At 45.6% G+C, this 18,857-nt stretch overlaps 2 protein-coding genes across 3 annotated transcripts in view; one reads left to right on the plus strand and one right to left on the minus strand.

Annotated features, from left to right (window-relative positions):
* The window catches only part of adcy8 (adenylate cyclase 8 (brain)), a 33,044-nt gene extending 31,819 nt beyond the window's left edge, over positions 1-1,225 (minus strand). Inside the window, exon 1 of one of the 2 annotated variants that reach the window (XM_089009215.1) lies at positions 38-1,225. In XM_089009215.1, the coding sequence (XP_088865341.1) occupies positions 38-850 (813 nt within the window). In that variant the 5' untranslated portion in view covers positions 851-1,225. The remainder of the gene's footprint in view (positions 1-37) is intronic. The other variant, XM_089009214.1, reaches the window with a different exon arrangement.
* A 5,956-nt stretch (positions 1,226-7,181) lies between these two features.
* The window catches only part of efr3a (EFR3 homolog A (S. cerevisiae)), a 29,835-nt gene continuing 18,159 nt past the window's right edge, over positions 7,182-18,857 (plus strand). The window contains 6 exon segments of the mRNA XM_089009216.1: positions 7,182-7,726; positions 13,779-13,855; positions 14,097-14,224; positions 14,822-14,972; positions 18,090-18,211; positions 18,572-18,721. Coding sequence (XP_088865342.1) covers positions 7,717-7,726; positions 13,779-13,855; positions 14,097-14,224; positions 14,822-14,972; positions 18,090-18,211; positions 18,572-18,721 — 638 coding nt within the window. The 5' untranslated portion in view covers positions 7,182-7,716.

Raw genomic sequence — 18,857 nt, forward strand, 5'->3', positions numbered from 1 at the left:
GCGGCGGCGGCGGCGGCGGCGGAGGCGGCGCGGCGACCTGGTTGTCGGAAAGCGGCGCTTGGCGGGACAGCAGCAGCCGGACGAGCAGGTGCAGGGCGGAGGCGGAGAACCCGGCAAGGATGGCCCAGGCTAGCGGTAGCGGTAGCATGGCGTAGGTGGCGAACAGGGCGAAAAGCACGTAGCCGGCGCCGTCGCCCAGCGGCCCGTAGCCCAGCCCGGCCGCCGCGATCTGGGCGGCCATGGCGACCCAGGTGACGGCGCCGCCGTAGCGCAGGCGCCCGCGCGAGCCCGCCGCGTCCTTCCGCGCCGCCGCCAGCGCGCACAGCAGCGCCTGGGCGCCGGCGAGGAACCCCGGCACGGCCACCTCCAGCGGGTGGGCCGGCGGCGGCGCCAGGGCCAGCCGCAGCGCCAGCAGCGTCAGCTTGGTCACCGCGTCCAGCGCGTTGGTCACCGCCAGCGACTTGCGGCGCTGACCCAGGAAGTAGCGCTGGTACAGGCGCTCCAGCTCGCGCGACTTGAAGGCGTTGCGCAGCGCCGGGAAGATCACGCCGCGGTAGGCGTAGCCCCGGTTCAGGAACAGGTCCGAGCGGGCCGCCGGCGCCGCCTCCATCTGCAGGAAGCCCAGGTCGCCGCCGCCGCCGCCGGCCCGTTGGGGGAACACCTTGGCGCCGCCGTTGTTGTTGCGCTGGCGCTCGGCGCCGTCCGCCCGTTCCGGAGCGTCCTCGTCTCGCTCGTGGATAAAGCGCTGTTCGGTGATGTGGCGGACGGCGTTCTGCCACAGCAGCCGCTTGCCGCCGCCGGCGTGCGGCTCCTCGCCGGCGCCGGAACAGCGAACCTCGGACAGCTCCATGCCAGTTACCTTAGCGGAAGCCGCGGAGGCTGCTGGCGGTGGCGGCGCGAGGCGGCTGAGGCTGCGGCGTCGCGGCGGGAGACGCTGCTCGACATCCTCATCGGCGGCATCCTCCTCCCGCTCGCCTGCGCCGCCGCTGTCGTCACGCCGGGAGACGCTCGGGGAATCCGGCCGATGGCGAGATGCGGGGATGAGGCGCCGCGCTCGCCGATCGGCCGTCGGAACGCCGGAACGCCGGCTGGCTTCTCGCTGTCGGATTCGTCGGCGTCCGTCCGGACGGCCGCGCGCGCTCGCTACCGACTGGCGTTCGGCGGAGAGGGCGCCTAAATGCTTTCCGTCCTCCTCCCGAGCGGCTGGCGGCGTGCGCGGCGGACGCAACTCCTGCTTTCTGGCGCGGAGGGAGGGGGGGCGTGGGGGGCGTCCAGTGCGACGATGGATTTCTTTTTGCCTCCGCCAGAGGATTAAAAACAACCCCTCCTTCCTCCTTTTCTCCGATGAGGTTGGCGAGTCATGCCCGCCTCGACACGTGGCGTGTTTTCTCAACACTCTTCTCGTACGATTGACGTTTCAAATTGCAGTTTAGAGCAATGGTGAGCCCCCCCCCCCAAAAAAAAAATGTTTTTTAAATAAATAAAAAAAGACAAAAAACATGGGCTTTGCATGACCTTTGTGTCATGGCTATTTGACCTTGAGGACCACTGCACCAGTGCGTGGATGGATGGATGAATTGGGGGATTGATTTTTTTGGGTGAGTGGGTGGATGAATGGATGGTTGGATACATGGATTTTTTGGTGGATGGGTGGATAGATGGATGGATGAATTTGGTGTATGGATGGATGGATGGATAATGGATGAATGGATGGATGAATGGATGGATGGATGGATGGATGGATAGATGGATGGATGAATTGGGTATATGGATGGATAGATGGATGGATGGATGGATGAATTGGGTGGATGGATGGATGGATGGATAGATGGATGGATGAATTGGGTGGACGGATGGATGGATGGATGGATGAATGGATGGATGGATGGATGGATGAATTGGGTGGATGGGTGGATGGATGAATTGGGGGATGATTTTTTTGGGTGATTGGGTGGATGGATGGATGAATTGGGTGTATGGATAGATGGATGGATGGATGGTTGGATGTATGAATGAATGAATGAATGAATGAATGAATGGGTGGATGGATGGATGGATGGATGGATGAATTGGGTGGATGGATGGATGGATGGATGGATGGATGGATGGATGGATGGATGGATGGATGGATGGATGAATTGGGTGTATGGATGGATGGATGGATAGATGGATGGATGAATTGGGTGGACGGATGGATGGATGGATGGATGGATGGATGGATGGATGGATGGATGGATGGATGGATGGATGGATGGATGGATGGCCAGTCATTCCCAAGGTGAAGAATGTGGTCCAAATGCGAATTAATTTGATGTGACTGAAAGTGCTGCCATTGAAATGTGACTGTCATCAAATCAGCATGTGAATGCTCACTATTGTTTGCAAAATTCATATTTGATGATATTTATCATTCCAACGCCTGAGTTGACATACATGGAATTACATACAAGTCGATCGCAAAAAAATGCAGAGTTTCGATGTTGTTGTTTTTTTTTTGTATTTGGTCCAAAAGAAGCCCAAATATTCGGTCTCCATTTTTGGGCTCTCTGACGTCATCACAACAACTTCCTGTCCCACTTCTTTTGTTTTTTCTTTCTTTTTCTCCCTAGCGAAGGAAACGGAGCAAAATGGGGCCAAGGCCCGCAAGGCCCGCAAGAGCGACGAGACCAACAGAACGGCCACGATTCTCTTGGAAACCTTCAGGAGTAGGAGACTCCGCCCCACTCCCCAACCCGAGCCCCTCCCCTCGCTCCCTCAAGCCCCTCCCACTTAGACTCACGCATGCCCGGAAGGCGTCAAGTTGCTTCATTTGCCATTCGGTCTATTTTTGTTCGCCTTCCTTTGAGACGTCGACAACCACACACCCGCGCCGCCATTTTTACACCCCCCACCCACCTTCACTAAAAAGCGACGCTTGCAAGTAGGCCATCAAATCAGACGGTTTTGCGTCAGGTGAGCCACCAAGCCCGACGCGCCGCCTCCTCAAACGTCATAAAGTGCCGCAATCCCAAATGTTGCTTCCTTCCTTCCTTTCTTTTCATCTTTCATTTTTCTTTTTTTTCCTCCGTGGCTTCGTTGCTTCCATCTTTCTTTTTTTAGTAGCGACAACATCCTCTTCTCCATGCTTTGCTTCCATCATTCCTTTCCACTACCTTATATTATAAAGCATATGTGTCAAAGTAAAGGCGCGCGGGCCAAATCTGGCCCATCACATCATTTTATTCGGCCCGCAAAAGCAAATCACGAATCTTGTCGCCATTCTATTTTATGTTGAATAATAATAATAATAATAATAAGTATAATACAAGTAAGACTTTAGTTTGCTGACAAAGTTTCTTGGATAAGAAGCGAAATGTCCGACACCTTCAAAGAAGTAGATGACGGCCGAAGAAACCTTTTCATCGATGGACTACTCCTGTACGAGACTGAGAGCTTACACAGACGGAATAATAATAACACATTTCATTTATAAGCGCCTTTCAAAACTCTTAAGGTCACTTTACAGTCACAGGATGCATTTTTCTGTGTGTGAGCAGCAGCAGCCACACACGCCAGCGTTCACTCAACCCGGAAGTAAGCTAAGATAGCTAGAGAGCTAATAGATAGCTAATAGATAGCTATTAGATAACCAGCTAGGTAGGTATCTAATAGATAGCTAGCTAGATAGTTAGCCAGTCAGCTAGACAGCCAATAGATGGCTAATAGATAGCAAAGAGATAGCTAGGTTGCTAGCTAGATAACTGACATTGAATGGAATTTATAAACATTTTTTTTCTGCACCAACTTTGTCGTATGAAGCAGTTCTAGATGAACAAGGAGTGCATCCTTTTCACCAGTGGATCATGGACATCATGGTGGAAATGTGTATGTCTGCTACAAGCTAAACGTTGAAAACAAACACCAAGCTGTAACCTTCATTGACCATAAGATATTGTCTCGCGTCCCCTGAATCACGTCAATCCGCTTCAATTCCAAGCCGCGACACTTCCTCAAGCCATGCATCCATCCAGCCGCAGAGTGTCCAACAGCACCGAGCTTTCCACTGAACAAAGCGGGAATGTGAAAATGCTTCCCAGAATGACATCCCTCCCAATCAAAAACTGTGCTGGCATATTCATGCTGCCAAAATGGCGCAACCGCTCAGCATACTTGATGAATGTCCTGGTGAAAAATGCTGAATAAAAACAATCTGTGCTTAATCGGGCGCCATCTTGGACAAGGTTGTTTAGTAACACAAGAAGGCTAACGCTACCACGCGGGCTGCGATTTAGCTATCCAGATGTGAATGTCATTCAGGCCGGCAGCAAATGTGAGCGCTACACCCGCGGCGCAGTGATCCCTTCTCATCGCCTTGACGCCGCACCAACAATGAGCGATCTTGAACGCGGCGCGTGACATCACATATCAACATCGCGGCGAGGGAAAGAAGACGACGACAATGGCGACCAAGCGCTCTATGTCCTCGGGCTGCGTTCAAATGTCACTGGCTATGTTAGCGTAGCTGCGAGGAAACACGCATCTCGTCGCCATTGTGTTTTGTTGAAGCATGCTAGTTTATGGTCGCTTACAATTTTTTTTATATTTATATAAGACACAAAAATGTTTGGCCATTTTTAATTATTTATTTAGAGCACTGGTGTCAAAGTTAAGGCATGCGGGCCAAATCCGGCCCGCCACCTCATTTTATTCGGCCCGCAAAAGCAAATCACGGATTTCGTCACCATTGAACCATTCTATTTTATGTTTGCGAACAAAAACAAAAATGTTTGGCCTTTTTTGTATTAATATAAAGCACTGGTATCCAAGTCAAGACCCGGGGGCCAAATCTGGCCCGCCACATCATTCTATTCGGCCCACTAAAGCAAATCACGTATCTTGTCGCCATTCTATTTTATGTTGAATAATAATAATAATAATAATAATAATAATAATAATAACAATATTTTTTTCCTGTGGGTGAGCAGCGGCAGCCATACATGCCAGCGTTCACTCAGCCCGGATGTCACTCAAATAGATAGAAAGCCAACCGGATAGCTAATAGATGGCTAATAGATAGCTAATAGATAACTATAAGGTAGCTAGTTAGATAGCTACATAGCCAATAGCTACTCAGATAGACAGCCGTTGGACGTCCGCTAGCATAAAAATGGCATATCTAGTAGCTATCTAGCTGGCTAGCTATCTATTAGCTATATAGCTGTCTATCTATCTAACTAGCTATATCACCATCTAGCTAGCTATCCATTAGCTGTATAGCTATCTGATGTATAGTGAATTGCCTTCACACTATCTATCTAGCTAGCTATCCATTAGTTATTATTATTATTATTATTATTATTATTATTATTATTGTTATGGAGGTTATATGGCCTCTGAGGACTCTCGCTGAGCTACTTTGTGAGTGCCACGTTGTCATTTTTCAAATGTCAAAATGTCAATAGTGGCAAATGTGACTTGATAATTGGGTAACAAAAGCTAAGCTAGCTTTAGCTCAACATGCGACATGGACACAAATGGAAGCATGACTTCACACACAAAAGATTTTCTTTTGATTGACACTTTGACTGACAAGCGGCATTGACTCGGTGGGGGGGGCACCACCGGGAGACTCGACGGATCGGTCGCCCTGACTGAAATTTGCGCCTATTTTTGTCGAGTGCCGACTTCCCGCTCGATTGGCAAACGGGGACTTGGATGAAAAGAAAGAAAAAAAAAAAGGAAAAAATAATAAAGGCTCCACGCTGTGCCGTTCCGGAGCCGTTACCATGGCAACCACGCCAAGCTAACGGCTGCTTTGTGACAGAAATAGCAAGCAGATTCAAGTTTGATTATGTGAGTTAGGGCGACCATTCGCCAGAGCTTTTCTTTGCTTATTTGGATGATGCGGGAGCTAATCATTAATTTCAAATATACGGTGACACCTCAGCTTAGGAACTTAATTGGTTCCCAAAAAGTGTGTGTAAGGCAAAAAGTTAGTCTGCCAAACATTTATTTCCCATAAGAAACCATTAAAACGAGAATAATTCATTCCCAGGTCCCCATAAAACATAATTTTCTACTAAATAAGCCTTAAAGCTACACAATCTATTCACTAGCTAATAGCTATCTATTCGCTAGGTATCAGCTATCTATTCGCTAGCTATTAGCTATCCATTCGATAGCTATTAGCTATTTATTCACTAGCTATTAGCTATCTATTCGCTAGCTATTGGCTATCTATTTGCTAGATATTAGCGATCTATTCGCTAGCCATTAGCCATCTATTATACAGTAAACATTATACAGTACAGTAGTTTATTTCTTTCATTACAATCCAATAGCACATTTATTGTACATAAAATAAGGCATATTTTAACAATAATATTTCATTTATAAGCGCCTTTCAAAACTCTCAAGGTCACTTTACAGTCACAGGATAAAGTTTTTCTGTGGGTGAGCAGTGGTAGCCACACACGCCAGTGTTCGCTCAACTCCAAAGTAACTCAAATAGATAGAAAGCTAGATAGCTAGCTAATGGATAGCTAATAAATAGCTAATAGATAGCCAGATAGCCAATAGCTAGCCAGTTAACAGCCAGCCAGCCAGACAGCTAAAAGCAAGCCAGCTAGCTATTAGATTGCAAATAAATAGTTAATATATAGCCAGATAGCCAACAGCTTGCCAGCTAGACAGTTTACAACCAGTCAGCTAGACAGCTAATAGCTAGCTAATGGATAGCAAATAAATAGCGAATACATAGCCAGATAGCCAAAAGCGAGCCAGCTCGACAGCTTCCAGCCAGCTAGACAGCTAATAGCTAGCCAGCTAGCTAATGGATAGCTAATAAATAGTATGTTTTTCGTCCATATCATCTAAAATATACATTGGCTCTGTTAAAAAAAAGTGTCCTTGAGAGTTTTGAAAGGCGCTTAGAAATAAAATGTATAATTATTATAATTATTATATGGTAAAGCCTTTGGATTGGATTGGATTTGCCTTTATTAGTCTCACAGTGGAGAACTCACTCGCCCAAAAAGGAAACACTTCTTCATTTTATAGCCCGTGAAGGGATCAAAGCCAACTCAGCAATCAAATCAATCAATCAATAATGTGATCAAACTATCGAATAGCCAAAGCCAAGAAAGGCATGAGATGACGTCACCTCACCGTTATGTCTCGTGCACGCGCGCCCTCCATACCTGCGCGAGTCAGCGTTCCATCAGAGTGCGTTCAAGGACCCTCGGTTGTTTGAGTGTCGGCCTGGAGACGTGCACGCCAAGAGTTGTTTTCATTTGATTTTCCTTCCTTTTTTTTTCATTTTTGGGGGTCACAGGGGGATCATCTTATCGTTGAAACACTTCCGTGTTGTGCTCCCACGAGAAGGAAGTCTGAAGCGAGGCCAACGCAGTCCTGTGACCGTCCACAGGCGTCCGCGGCGGGTGAAGGTGTCCTTGTTTCCCTCCATAACCCCAAAGAGTCGGAGTTTAGCGGTGGTTCTCAGACGTTAGCTCGGGCGGCTAATCGTCCGCCGGCGGCTCGGCAGGCTGTTCGTTCGCGGAGCCGAATCAGCTCGTGTCCCCGGGGACGTCGACTTTTTCCGCCCCGCGTTGATTGCGACAGTCGGCCTGGGTGCCGTGGGGACGCGGAAGTGGACGCCGCGGCCATTCCGATGCCAGGTGGCAGCAGGCAACATGGAGGCTAACTAACTAGCCACTGCGGCACCTGGACGTCGTTAGCATGCCAGCAGGTAAGATCAGAAAAAACATCCACAATTCAATGCTGATAAATAGCCGAGACGTGAACGGGCATGTTTAAATGTATTATTATTATGATTATTTATTATTATGATTACATTTCCAAGATCGAAATTTGGTGGTGCGTTTTTGGTATCCGGTGACTGGTGAGGCTGTTTGGAACAACAAACCCTAGTTTATCGCGGACACAACCGCGATTCAAAAATCTACTGACATTTTTTACGGATGTGACAAAATGTTTCAATAATGTTTCATCACACATTTTCTCCATATTAAAGTGCGTTTAAATAGCTTTCAAATGATATGTAGATTATTGTTCTATGACAAATAATAATGGAATTTTTAATTTTGGAAATAGGAGAGGATTTTCTGCCTGTAATTACAGTTAAAACAATGAAAATCTTTGACCGAGTTCTTTATTACACTTTAAACTATCATAACTTTCTTAATTTCTGGCAGATCTTAACGAGTAAGGTCACATTGGAAAGCTTTTGAAATTCTAAATAAGACCAGACAAAACAAAAACAAAAAAATGGTGTCGGTTGTCTTTTAAGTCTCCACTCCAACAACTCGTGAGTACAACGCAAACATGCCGAGTTGATTGACAAGCCGGGTCACGAAAGCGGACTTAGGACTTTGGTTGCCACGCGGTCGAGGATTGACGGCGTGACAGTGGTTGATTGACGCCTTGTTAAACTCCGACAGCTGTTTTGAGTGTCCGGCGGTGAACTCACTCCGCGAGCGCACCTGCGTGACCCGCTAGCGACAAAACTGTCGGGAATGATTTAGAGGTCGCATTTGGCCATCCGGGAAAGACGGATTAGTGTCTGGGAAAGATGCGCTGGGATAAATTTAACGCCGGGTGTGAGCAGAGACTTGGCAAGAGGAGGCACAGGATTGTCTAGCCACTGCTCAAATTCTCCAACAAATATTATATTGGGTTGCTTTTTTGAGGGATTGTTTTAATGGAAAATGCACTGTACAGTGATACCTTAGCTTACGAACACTTTAATTTACCAACCTTTCGTTTTACAAACATTAATTTCGCGAGAATATAATTTTAGCATACAAACTAATTTTCGGTGGACGAACCAAACCACACGGAACGCCACCTTGGCTGGTGGACTAGTTTTCCCCACCCATTTTCATTGAGTGCAGACGTGGTTTGTTATCGAGTGTAGTACTTTTGCTATTATGGGACCGAAAAAGACCCCACCACAGGCTAGTGTTAAGCCGAAGAGGACACAAAAGAAGGTCGAGCAGAAGAAGATCATTGAAAAACACCAATGAGGTGTGCGTTTGTGTCACTTAGCATCTCCGTACCAGTATGCTAAGTCGACCATTGCTACGTGTGGCTAAGGGTGTTTCCGTGTTGTCGAAGCAACAGTCTCAGGCAATAGAAGAGGTTGAAAAACTTCTGTTGATTTGGATGAACGGAAAGCAGCTAGCAGGGGACAGTGTGAGTGAGGGTGTTATCGCCGAGGAAGCACGGCAACTTCACTCGGATATTATCAAGAAGCAACTTCATTAACGACCAACACAAAAGGTCAATAAAATGACTTTATTATACAGTACAGTTTATTTCTTTCATTACAATACAATAACACATTTATTATCCATAAAATAAGGTATATTTTGTGTTGTGTTAAGAATTATTTTGTAGAAAATTATGTTTTATGGGGACCTGGGAATGGATTATTCTCATTTTAATGGTTTCTTATGGGAAATCAATGTTTGGAAGACACACTTTTCGCCTTACACACACTTTCTGGGAACCAAATAAGTTTGTAAGCTAAGGTATCACTGTACTTCCAAAATTGGACCTAAAATACACTTTTACAACTTTACTATTTTAATGCGTCAAAATTATTTCCTTAAAAACATATTTTTGCTTTTTTTTGGGGTGGGGTTAGGGGGGGTAGGATTCGATGGAATTTCCGTTCCTAGCAAATGGCGACACCCGGATTGGAGTTTTCCGAGTTGTGAGCAGAGTCGCAGACACCCGCATCTCAAGGGAGCAGTCGAGGCGGAAGGCAATTTCCCAGCAGGCCTCGCTTCCGTCGGCGCAGGCTGCGGGTGTGTGATTTAATTGAAGCGCTTAACACGTTGCGGATAAGCGGCGCCTCGAGACGGCGGGCAATGCGTGTTGCGCTTATTAATAGCAGCCATCAACGACTTCCATTCGCACAAGTTCAAAAGAAGGAAGAGCGCCCACTTCAATCATTGTCGGGGACTCAAACACGCCTCCACGACCACATCAACTTAACTCCTTCACTGCCAGACCATGCGCAAAAAAAAGGTGTCCACTCCAGTGCCAGGGTTTTTGGCATTTTTCACTCAAATTGCAAGACACACAGAATAGTGAATTTTACGATGACATAAACATTAATAATAATAATAATAATAAGAATAAGAATACATTTCATTTACAAGCGGCTTTCAAAACTCAAGGTCACTTGTTTTTCTGTGGGTGAGCAGCGGCAGCCACACACGCCAGCGTTCACTCAACCCGGAAGCAACTCAAATAGACAGAAAGCTAGCTAGCTAAGAGTTAGCTAATAATCACTCAACCCGGAAGTAACTCAAATAGATAGAAAGCTAGCTAGCTAAGAGCCAGCTAATAATCACTCAACCAGGAAGTAACTCAAATAGATAGAAATCTAGCGAGCTAGCCAGCCATCTAATTCCTCGTTATTTGCAATTGTTGCTCTGTTTAATATTAACTCATTGACTGGCAGTCGATGTGCAAAAATGTGTCCACTCCAGTGCCAGGGTTTTTGTCATTGTCACTCAAATTCCAGGACTCACACAATATTGACTTTTAGGCCTACATAAACCTTCAATTCAGCATAAGAAATCTTAGACTCTCTTCTTTCATCCGAAAGACACAGTTAATTCTTAAATTATATAGGTCTGGAGTTATCGTGAGCTTGAAATGGGGACGGATGTACAAAATCACAATCTCACTCACACTGTCCCCTGCTAGCTGCTTTTCGTTCATCCAAATCAACAGAAGCTTTTTAACCAACGTCGGCATAATTGCACTCCATTATAATGATTAAAACGACGCTCGCTCGTGTGTGTGTGTTTTGTGTTTGGACTTGTTTTTGTGCCTGCATGGGTGTGTGTGTGTGTATTGTGTGTATTTGCGTGTATTTGTGTGTATTTGCGCCACGTGTCGTCGACGAGCCAATGGTGCGCTTTGCCCAGCGCTGCAGATTCACCCGCAATATGCTGAGGGGAAAAACTGCAAGGTCAGAGAGGAAGTGAGTTCTCCACATCATTGAGAGAGGGAGGGGAAACGGGGGGAGAAAGAGAGACACGGAGAGACGGACAGACAGACAGTGATAGAGACAGAGACGAACAGACAGCGAAAGAGAGACAGACAGAGAGAGAGAGACAGAGACAAGTGGTTGTTTGCAAGCAGACGCACGCGTGTCGGACGCTCGTGTTGCTTGTGCGGGCCGTCCGGCAGATGTTTGATTGGCAGAAAGCTTGAAGCGTCGGAGGACATTGAGCTTGTCTTTCATGCCTCATTAAGTCCCGCCCACTGTCGCGTCACGCACACACACGCACACACACACAGCAGGCGGACGCAAGATGGACGAGGGAAGGAAGAGGCACAACCATCGCTGTATCTGTCTCGTCCACACGTCTTGCTGCTTTCCTGACGTCTGTCAGCCTTTGCTTTCACACTTAGTCTCACAGTGGAAGTTTACATTGAACAAGAGCAGAAAAGGAAAGGAAGAAGTAGAAAAATAAAATACAGGAGCTGCTGTAAAGGCAGCCACTCTCGCGGCCGCCGTCTTGAAATCAAAACAATAACAAAATAATATGACAACACAAAGACACAGAGTCCTTCATTCTGCAGCACTTGCTGTACCCTCTTAGTGACATGAAGCACTTGTAGATGAAAGAGGAGAGGATCAAAGCAGCCCCTGTTTATTACTATTATTATTACTTTAATTACTATTATTATTATAATCAATTTCATTTATTAGCACCTTTCAAAGCTCTGAAGGTCACTTTACAGTCACATGATACATTTTTCTGTGGGTGAGCAGCGGCAGCCACACGCGCCAGCGTTCACTCAACCCAGAATAACTCAAACAGATCAAGTTAGCTAGGTAGCTAATAGATAACTAATAGCTAGCTAGCTAGCTACATAGTCACTATTATAATTATTATTCAGCATATTATTCCAGCAGCTCCTGTATTTGGTTTTTCTATTTCTTTCTTTCCTTTCCTCTTCCTTTCATAACTCTGCTGCTATGAAATGTCAATGTCTCCACTGCGAGATCAATAAAGCTAAATCCAATCCAATCCAAAATAGCAAGTGACATGCAAATCAGCTGCGCCAGAAGTAACAAGGAGCATGCTCATAAATGCTAAAATGGCGTCCGCGTTGTCGTTCCCACCAAAGACAGCCAATTAGTGTCTTCCCGTCCACGCTGGGGTGAATCAGAATCAGAATCAGGAAAGCTTTATTCGTCCCACAATGGTGGCAAACGAGTCCAAAGGCCGCTCGCTAATCAAATCTTCCAATCCTGCGTTGACCTTCATTGGACGTGCGGGTGCTAACTTGGCGACGTCGTGATGGATGAGGAGTTTGGACAACCGCGACAGAACGCTCACGCTGTTAGCGTGAGCGCAAATAACCCTGACACGATATAGCCGTCGTTTATCTGGAACGTGCGCGTCTCCTTCAGGTGAACTGGGTAAAATCCTGCTCAATTCCGATGTCGGAGGTCAATGACAGAGAGCGGCGGGTGTCAAACTCATTTTTTGCAGTGTGCCACCTTGTAGTGATGGTTTCCTCTCAGGGGGCGGCGTTAGGAATTTGGGGAAGCCATTACAAGGTTTCATCCACTTCACGTACAGTGATACCTCAGCTCACGAAATTAATTGGTTCCCAGATTGTGTGTGTATCCAAACATTTATTTCCCATAAGAAACCATTAAAATGAGAATAATCCGTTCCCAGGTCCCCATAAAACATAATTTTCGAATAAATAAGCCTTAAAACGACACAAAACGCAGTGATTCCTCAGCTTGCAAACTTAATTGATTCCCAGAAAGTGTGTGTTTGTCTTCCAAACATTTGTTTCCCATAAGAAACTATTAAAATGAGAATAATCCATTCCCAGGTCCCCATAAACATCATTTTCGACTAAATAAGCCTTAAAACTACACAAAATCCAGTGATGCCTCATTTTACGAACTTATTTGGTTCCCAGAAAGTGTGTTTACGGCAAAAAGATTGTCTGCCAAACATTTGGTTCCCATGAGAAACCATTAAAATGAGAATAATCCGTTCCCAGGTCCCCATAAAACATCATTTCCCACTAAATAAGCCTTAAAACTACACAAAATATAACTTATTTTTATGTATAATAAATGTGCTATTGTGTTGTAATGAAAGAAATAAATGTACTATATAATAAAGTTGTTTTATTAACCTTTGTGATGGTAGTTGATGTAGTTGCCTCCTGATAATATCTGAGTAAAGTTGCTGTGCTTTCTCTGCGATAATGACCTCACTCACACTGTCCCCTGCTAGCTGCTTTTCGTTCATCCAAATCAACAGAAGTTTTTCAACGTCTTTTATTGCCTGAGACCGTTGCTTAGACAGCGCAGAAACACCCTTAGCCACACGTAGCAATGGTCGACTTAGCATGCTGGTAGTGGGACGCTAAGTCACACAAACGCACACCTCGTTGGTGTTTTTTGATGATCTCCTTCTTCTGCTCGACCGTCATTTTGTTTTGTGTCCACTTTGGCTTTTTCGATCCCATAATAGCAAAAGTACTCAACTCGATAACAAACCACGTCTGCACTCAAAGAAAGGTGGTGAAGAAAACTATTCCGCCAGCCACCATGTCGCTTCGTGTGGTTTTGTTCGTTTGCCCAAAACTATAAACTCGCGAATTTAATGTTCGTAAGGCATAAAGTTCGTGAGCTAAAGCGTCCGAGGTATCACTGCATACGTTGACCTCTTGCCTGACTGAGGTCAACGTGCTAACGGTCCGTTCTCGTTACGTTGCAGGAGTTTGCGGCTGCTGCGGGCCGCTAAGGCCTCGCTACAAACGTCTGGTGGACAACATCTTCCCTGAAGACCCCAAGGTGAGGTTATTATTATTTTTAAAACTATACACACACACATTGCCATGTAGCTAACGCTGGAGCTAGCTCGAGGCCTTCAGATGTCTTTTCAAAGTCCAAATGACAAGTTAGCTCAATAAAGTTAGCTCAATGATCTCTGCTCTACTTTCACATTATTTCATTGAATCATACCTCCCCCCCCCCTCTTAAGCTAATGTAGCATTGTTAGCATTCCTTGTATGAATTCTTGTGGTGTGCTCAGGACGGTCTGAGCAAGTCGGACATGGAGAAGCTGACGTTTTATGCCGTGTCAGCTCCAGAGAAGCTGGACCGTATCGGAGCTTACCTAGCGGAGCGCCTCAGTCGCGACGTGGTGCGTCATCGCTACGGGTGAGTGGCGCCAGGGGGGGGCGGGGCATTGCGGTGTGTTTGCATCAGCTCCCCGATTGACCTGTTGTATGCTAATTGTGAAAGAAGGACCTTCAGTCAGAGTACACCTGAGAAAAAAACGCAGCTAGCCTTCTCGGGCGTTAGCATTGTGACCACTTCCTCGTATTACTGTCCATTAGCTAGCTAGCTCGATAGCTAGCTATTAGCTGGATAGCTGTTGGATATCTGGCTATCTCTTAGCTATTTATTCGCTATACGATAGCTAGCTAGCATTCTATAGCATATATTTGAGTTACTTCCGGGTTGAGTGAACCCTGGCGCGTGTGGCTGCCTCTGCTCACCCACAGACAAATGTATCCCGTTACTATAAAGTGACCTTGAGAGTTTTGAAAGGCGCTTAGAAATCAAATGGCTTATTATTATGTTGCCGCTGATTTAATGCTCTGTTAGCATCATGTAGCGTCCTTTTGTTGCCACGAGTGACATTCGAGCCTGTTTTTTAAGGTGTTTTGTGTTAGCTGATTAGCTTGCTAGCATCCATACCGCATTTACCCTTCCGTCGTGAAGGTTTAGCAATTCAAGCCAATGTATGCTCAGGAACGTGGTGATTGCCATGGAGGCCCTGGACCAGTTGCTGATGGCCTGCCACTCGCAGAGCATCAAACCCTTTGTGGAAAGCTTCCTGCACATGGTGGCCAAGCTCCTGGAGTCCAGGGAACCGGACCTGCAGGTTCTGGGGACCAACTCGGTGGGTGAGGTTCTGTTTGTACTGCAGATTGGGACGGAACCTTGATCACTTGATCGGCGATAGCCGAACGTCAATACGAAATGATCTGATATCTCTTCAAATTAATCAATAAATTAAGCCAATCACTCCAGAATGCTAATTTGCGTATTTTATTGATGCTTCTTCAATATGAAACCGACCATGACAAGAATAGTGACGACTTTACATATACAGGTAACATCCGACTTACGACCGACTTGACTTAGGACACCCGTACTTACGACCACGACCTCCAGACCCTATTTGTAAAATTTTAATTCTACGCCTGGCACCGCAATGCGCTAGCAGGTCAGTAACGCGTACGACGATTTTGGCCAGCCAACATCTCACTCTCGCACAGCAATTGACCGCGTGATGGCACCAGAGTGGGGAGTTTGCGTGTCATTTAGCCTCCGAGTCTCTAGTCAACATTTTGAATGGATTTCAAATTACGACCGTCGTATGTCGGATGTTACCTGTATATTGCTCACCATGAGTTTAAAGGACAAACCATTTTGTACATACACAAACTGCACCTGTTTACAGGTAAACCGCATGTTTATAAAGAAGTACGGTACGCAGAAAAAGTTTTCAGAGTTGTAATAATTATTTATCTGGCTATCAAGCTAGCCATCTAGCTATTTAACTGGCTACCTAGCTAGCTATCTATTTGCTGTGTATTTGCTATCTCGCTGGCTATCGATTAGCTATCTAGCTAGCTAGGTATCTAACTGGCTAGCTGTTGGCTAACTATTAGCCAGCTGGCTAGCTTTCTATTATTATTATCTATTTGAGTTATTCCGGGTTGAGTGAACGCTGGCGCGTGTGGCTGCCGCTGCTCACCCACAGAAAAAATGTATTCAATTCAAATGCACCCCGCTCCTGCCTTCCCGCCTGCATTTTTTTGGGGTCCACCAACACCACCACCGCGTGACAAACAGCTTTTTTTTTTTTTTTTGGGCCCTTTTTAGACTGTCGCAGAGGCGACCAGTCAGCCCCCCGAAGGTGCACGTTCACGCTTAAACAGCTAATTGAACGCAACGCTGCCACTGAAAATGGCTTTTATCACATCGGGCGGGCTAATTATTATTGTGATGATTATGAGCCTGCCGGCAAATGTCAGACCTTCGTGCACTGTTCAAGGTCATTGCAAAAAGAGGGAAAATAGACGGATGGACGAATATTTTTATTCACGGCTTATCCACATTTGAGAAACAATCAGCTGGTCGCGAATCAAGTCGTCACTGGATTCCAGTCCATGTCAGACCATGTAAAGACTAAGAATTGAATGGCCATTGATCACTGAGAATACAAATACAGTGAGACCTCGGCTTACGAATGCTTGAGTTTACGTACTTTTCACCTTATGAACATTAAATTAACGGCAATATAATCTTGGCTGACGAACTAGTTTTCGGCAAACGAACCAAACCACAAAGCGGTTGGTGGTTGGCGGACTAGTTTCCGTCACCTCCTTTCTTTGAGTGCAGATGTGGTTTGTTATCAAGTGGAGTACTTTTGCTATCATGGGAGCGAAAAAGACTCCACCACAGGCTAGTGTTCAGCAAGTGTTTAACAATTGCAATTGCAAATTTCCCCATTGTGGGACGAATAAAGGTTTTCTGATTCTGATTGTCGTGGCTTGGAATTGAAGCAGATTTACTTTTTCGTCAATGGATGCTACAGCTTCGTGTTTGTTTTTTTATATAGTTTTTTTTTTCCAGCTGTTCCTGTATTTTGTTTTTCTACTTCTTCCTTTCCTCTTCTATTCATAACTATGCTGCTGTGAAATGAAAATGTCACCACTGCCAGACTAATAAAGGCTAATTCAATCCAATCGGCGGATTGATAGGCAGTCAATTTTAGGGCGGAAATTAGCCACATAGTAACATGCATATGTTCCAACTCAATATTGCGACTGCAAGGCTATCCAAAATATTATTATTATTATTATTATTATTATTATTATTATTATTATTATTTATTTATTGCCTGCCCCACTATGGGCAGTTCATCTGGACAGGAGGCTGAGCTGCATTATTTAGCAGTGTGATTTTTCTTCATTTATTCATGAGTGGTCTTTGGCGAGCGGGCTTATTTTTTGTATTATTATAATTTATTTTTTGCAGTGGTATTTGAAGGCTGATGGAGGAGCGGGCAGCTTAGAGGCAAGGTGGCGCCTTGGGGTTCACTCTCGGGTTAATGACATTTTCCTCACAAAACTACCACATCTGTTGTCAAGCCGCAGTGTGTGTGTGTGTGTGTTTGTATGACTAGTCTTGTGAGGACCACCACCATTTTATACAATACGTAGTGAGGACATTTTTTACAAGTGAGGACCTTTTGGCCAGTCCTCCCAAGTTTTTCATTCTAAAGGCTTTTAGAGGGTCTATATATGCATCTGTTAACATTTCCGAGAGGTCCTCACAAGTTCTCCCAAAATGATTTTTGGTGTGTATTTTCATTTCACTTGGATACACATCCTTTTTACTCAATGTGTGTGTGTTTATGTATGTGTGTGTGCGTGTTTAATGAGAGGAAAAGGTTCATACCACAAGAAGTAAAATGACCAACATTTTAACCAAATTCCTACAGGGGTGAGGACTTTGAATGTGCCCATTCAAAAAAACTCACTCCTGCTGCCTCTGTATTTATCCGGGCTTGGGACCGGCTCAAGAAGACTTATGTCTCTTTGTGGCTACAGAACAAGCAACTCGCTCAGTAAAAGGCTCCCAAACACAAAATTGTCATCGGCACAGGAACAATAATGTCGCTAATAGCACACAATATATGCTAAACGTCCAACAGGTTGCTATTACTCTCCCTGATATTTATTTATTCATCTATCTATCTGTCTCGCTATCTAGCTACCTAGCTATCTACCTATCTAGCCTGCTATCTATCTGTCTATCTAGCTACCTAGATGTCTGGCTGGCTATCTATCGACCTAGCCGGATACGTTGATTATAATGACGAATCATTACACGGCTCATTTTACAACAAATTTCCCGACTACTACTACTACTTTTGTTCACGTCGGCGCTATTTTGAAGTTGTTGCGATTGATTTCTCTAATTTTTTTTCTCCCCCTGCGTCCAGTTTGTAAAGTTTGCAAACATTGAAGAGGACACGCCATCCTACCACCGCCGCTACGACTTTTTCGTGTCTCAGTTTAGCGCCATGTGCCACTCCACCCACGACGACCCGGACACCAGGACCAGGTTGGTACCTTGGCTTCAATCGTGTGTGGTCTTCAAGGAATCTTTGGTCCTTTCGGGTTATACGTGTCATGTGTACCGTATTTTCCGGTGTATAAGGCGAACCGCAGTATAAGGCGCACCCCCAATGAATGGTTGATTTTCAAACTTGAGTGTCTGCAAAGTGTCATTTTCACCAGTGGATCAGTGACATCTTGGCGAAATGTGCACGTCTGCTACAAGCTAAATGTTGAACGCAAACACAAAGCTGTTAGCATCCATTGACCAAAAGAGATTGTCTCGCATCTCCTGACCCACGTCAATCCGCTTCAATTCCAAGCGGCGACCGTTCCGCTTTGTTTTGTTTTTGTATGATGGCATCAGGATCCGCGTGGCCGGCATCAAGGGTCTGCAAGGAGTGGTCCGAAAGACGGTCAACGACGAGCTGCAGGCCATCATCTGGGAGCCGCAGCACATGGACAAACTCATCCCGTCCATGCTCTTCAACATGCAGGACGCCGAGGACACGGAGAGGTGAGACGCAATCCACCAGCGCCGTTTCCTGATACGAGTCACATGACTTATGGGTTTTTCAAGGTGCAAGGCAGATTTTTGTTTTCTTTGTACTTGGACCTCAAAGTTCAAAGTTATGTACTCCGACATCGATTAT

Source organism: Hippocampus bargibanti, linkage group LG11 (genome assembly GCF_051943395.1).
Source record: "Hippocampus bargibanti isolate YZ-2025 linkage group LG11, ASM5194339v1, whole genome shotgun sequence".
In the NCBI taxonomy this organism is placed as follows: domain Eukaryota; kingdom Metazoa; phylum Chordata; class Actinopteri; order Syngnathiformes; family Syngnathidae; genus Hippocampus; species Hippocampus bargibanti.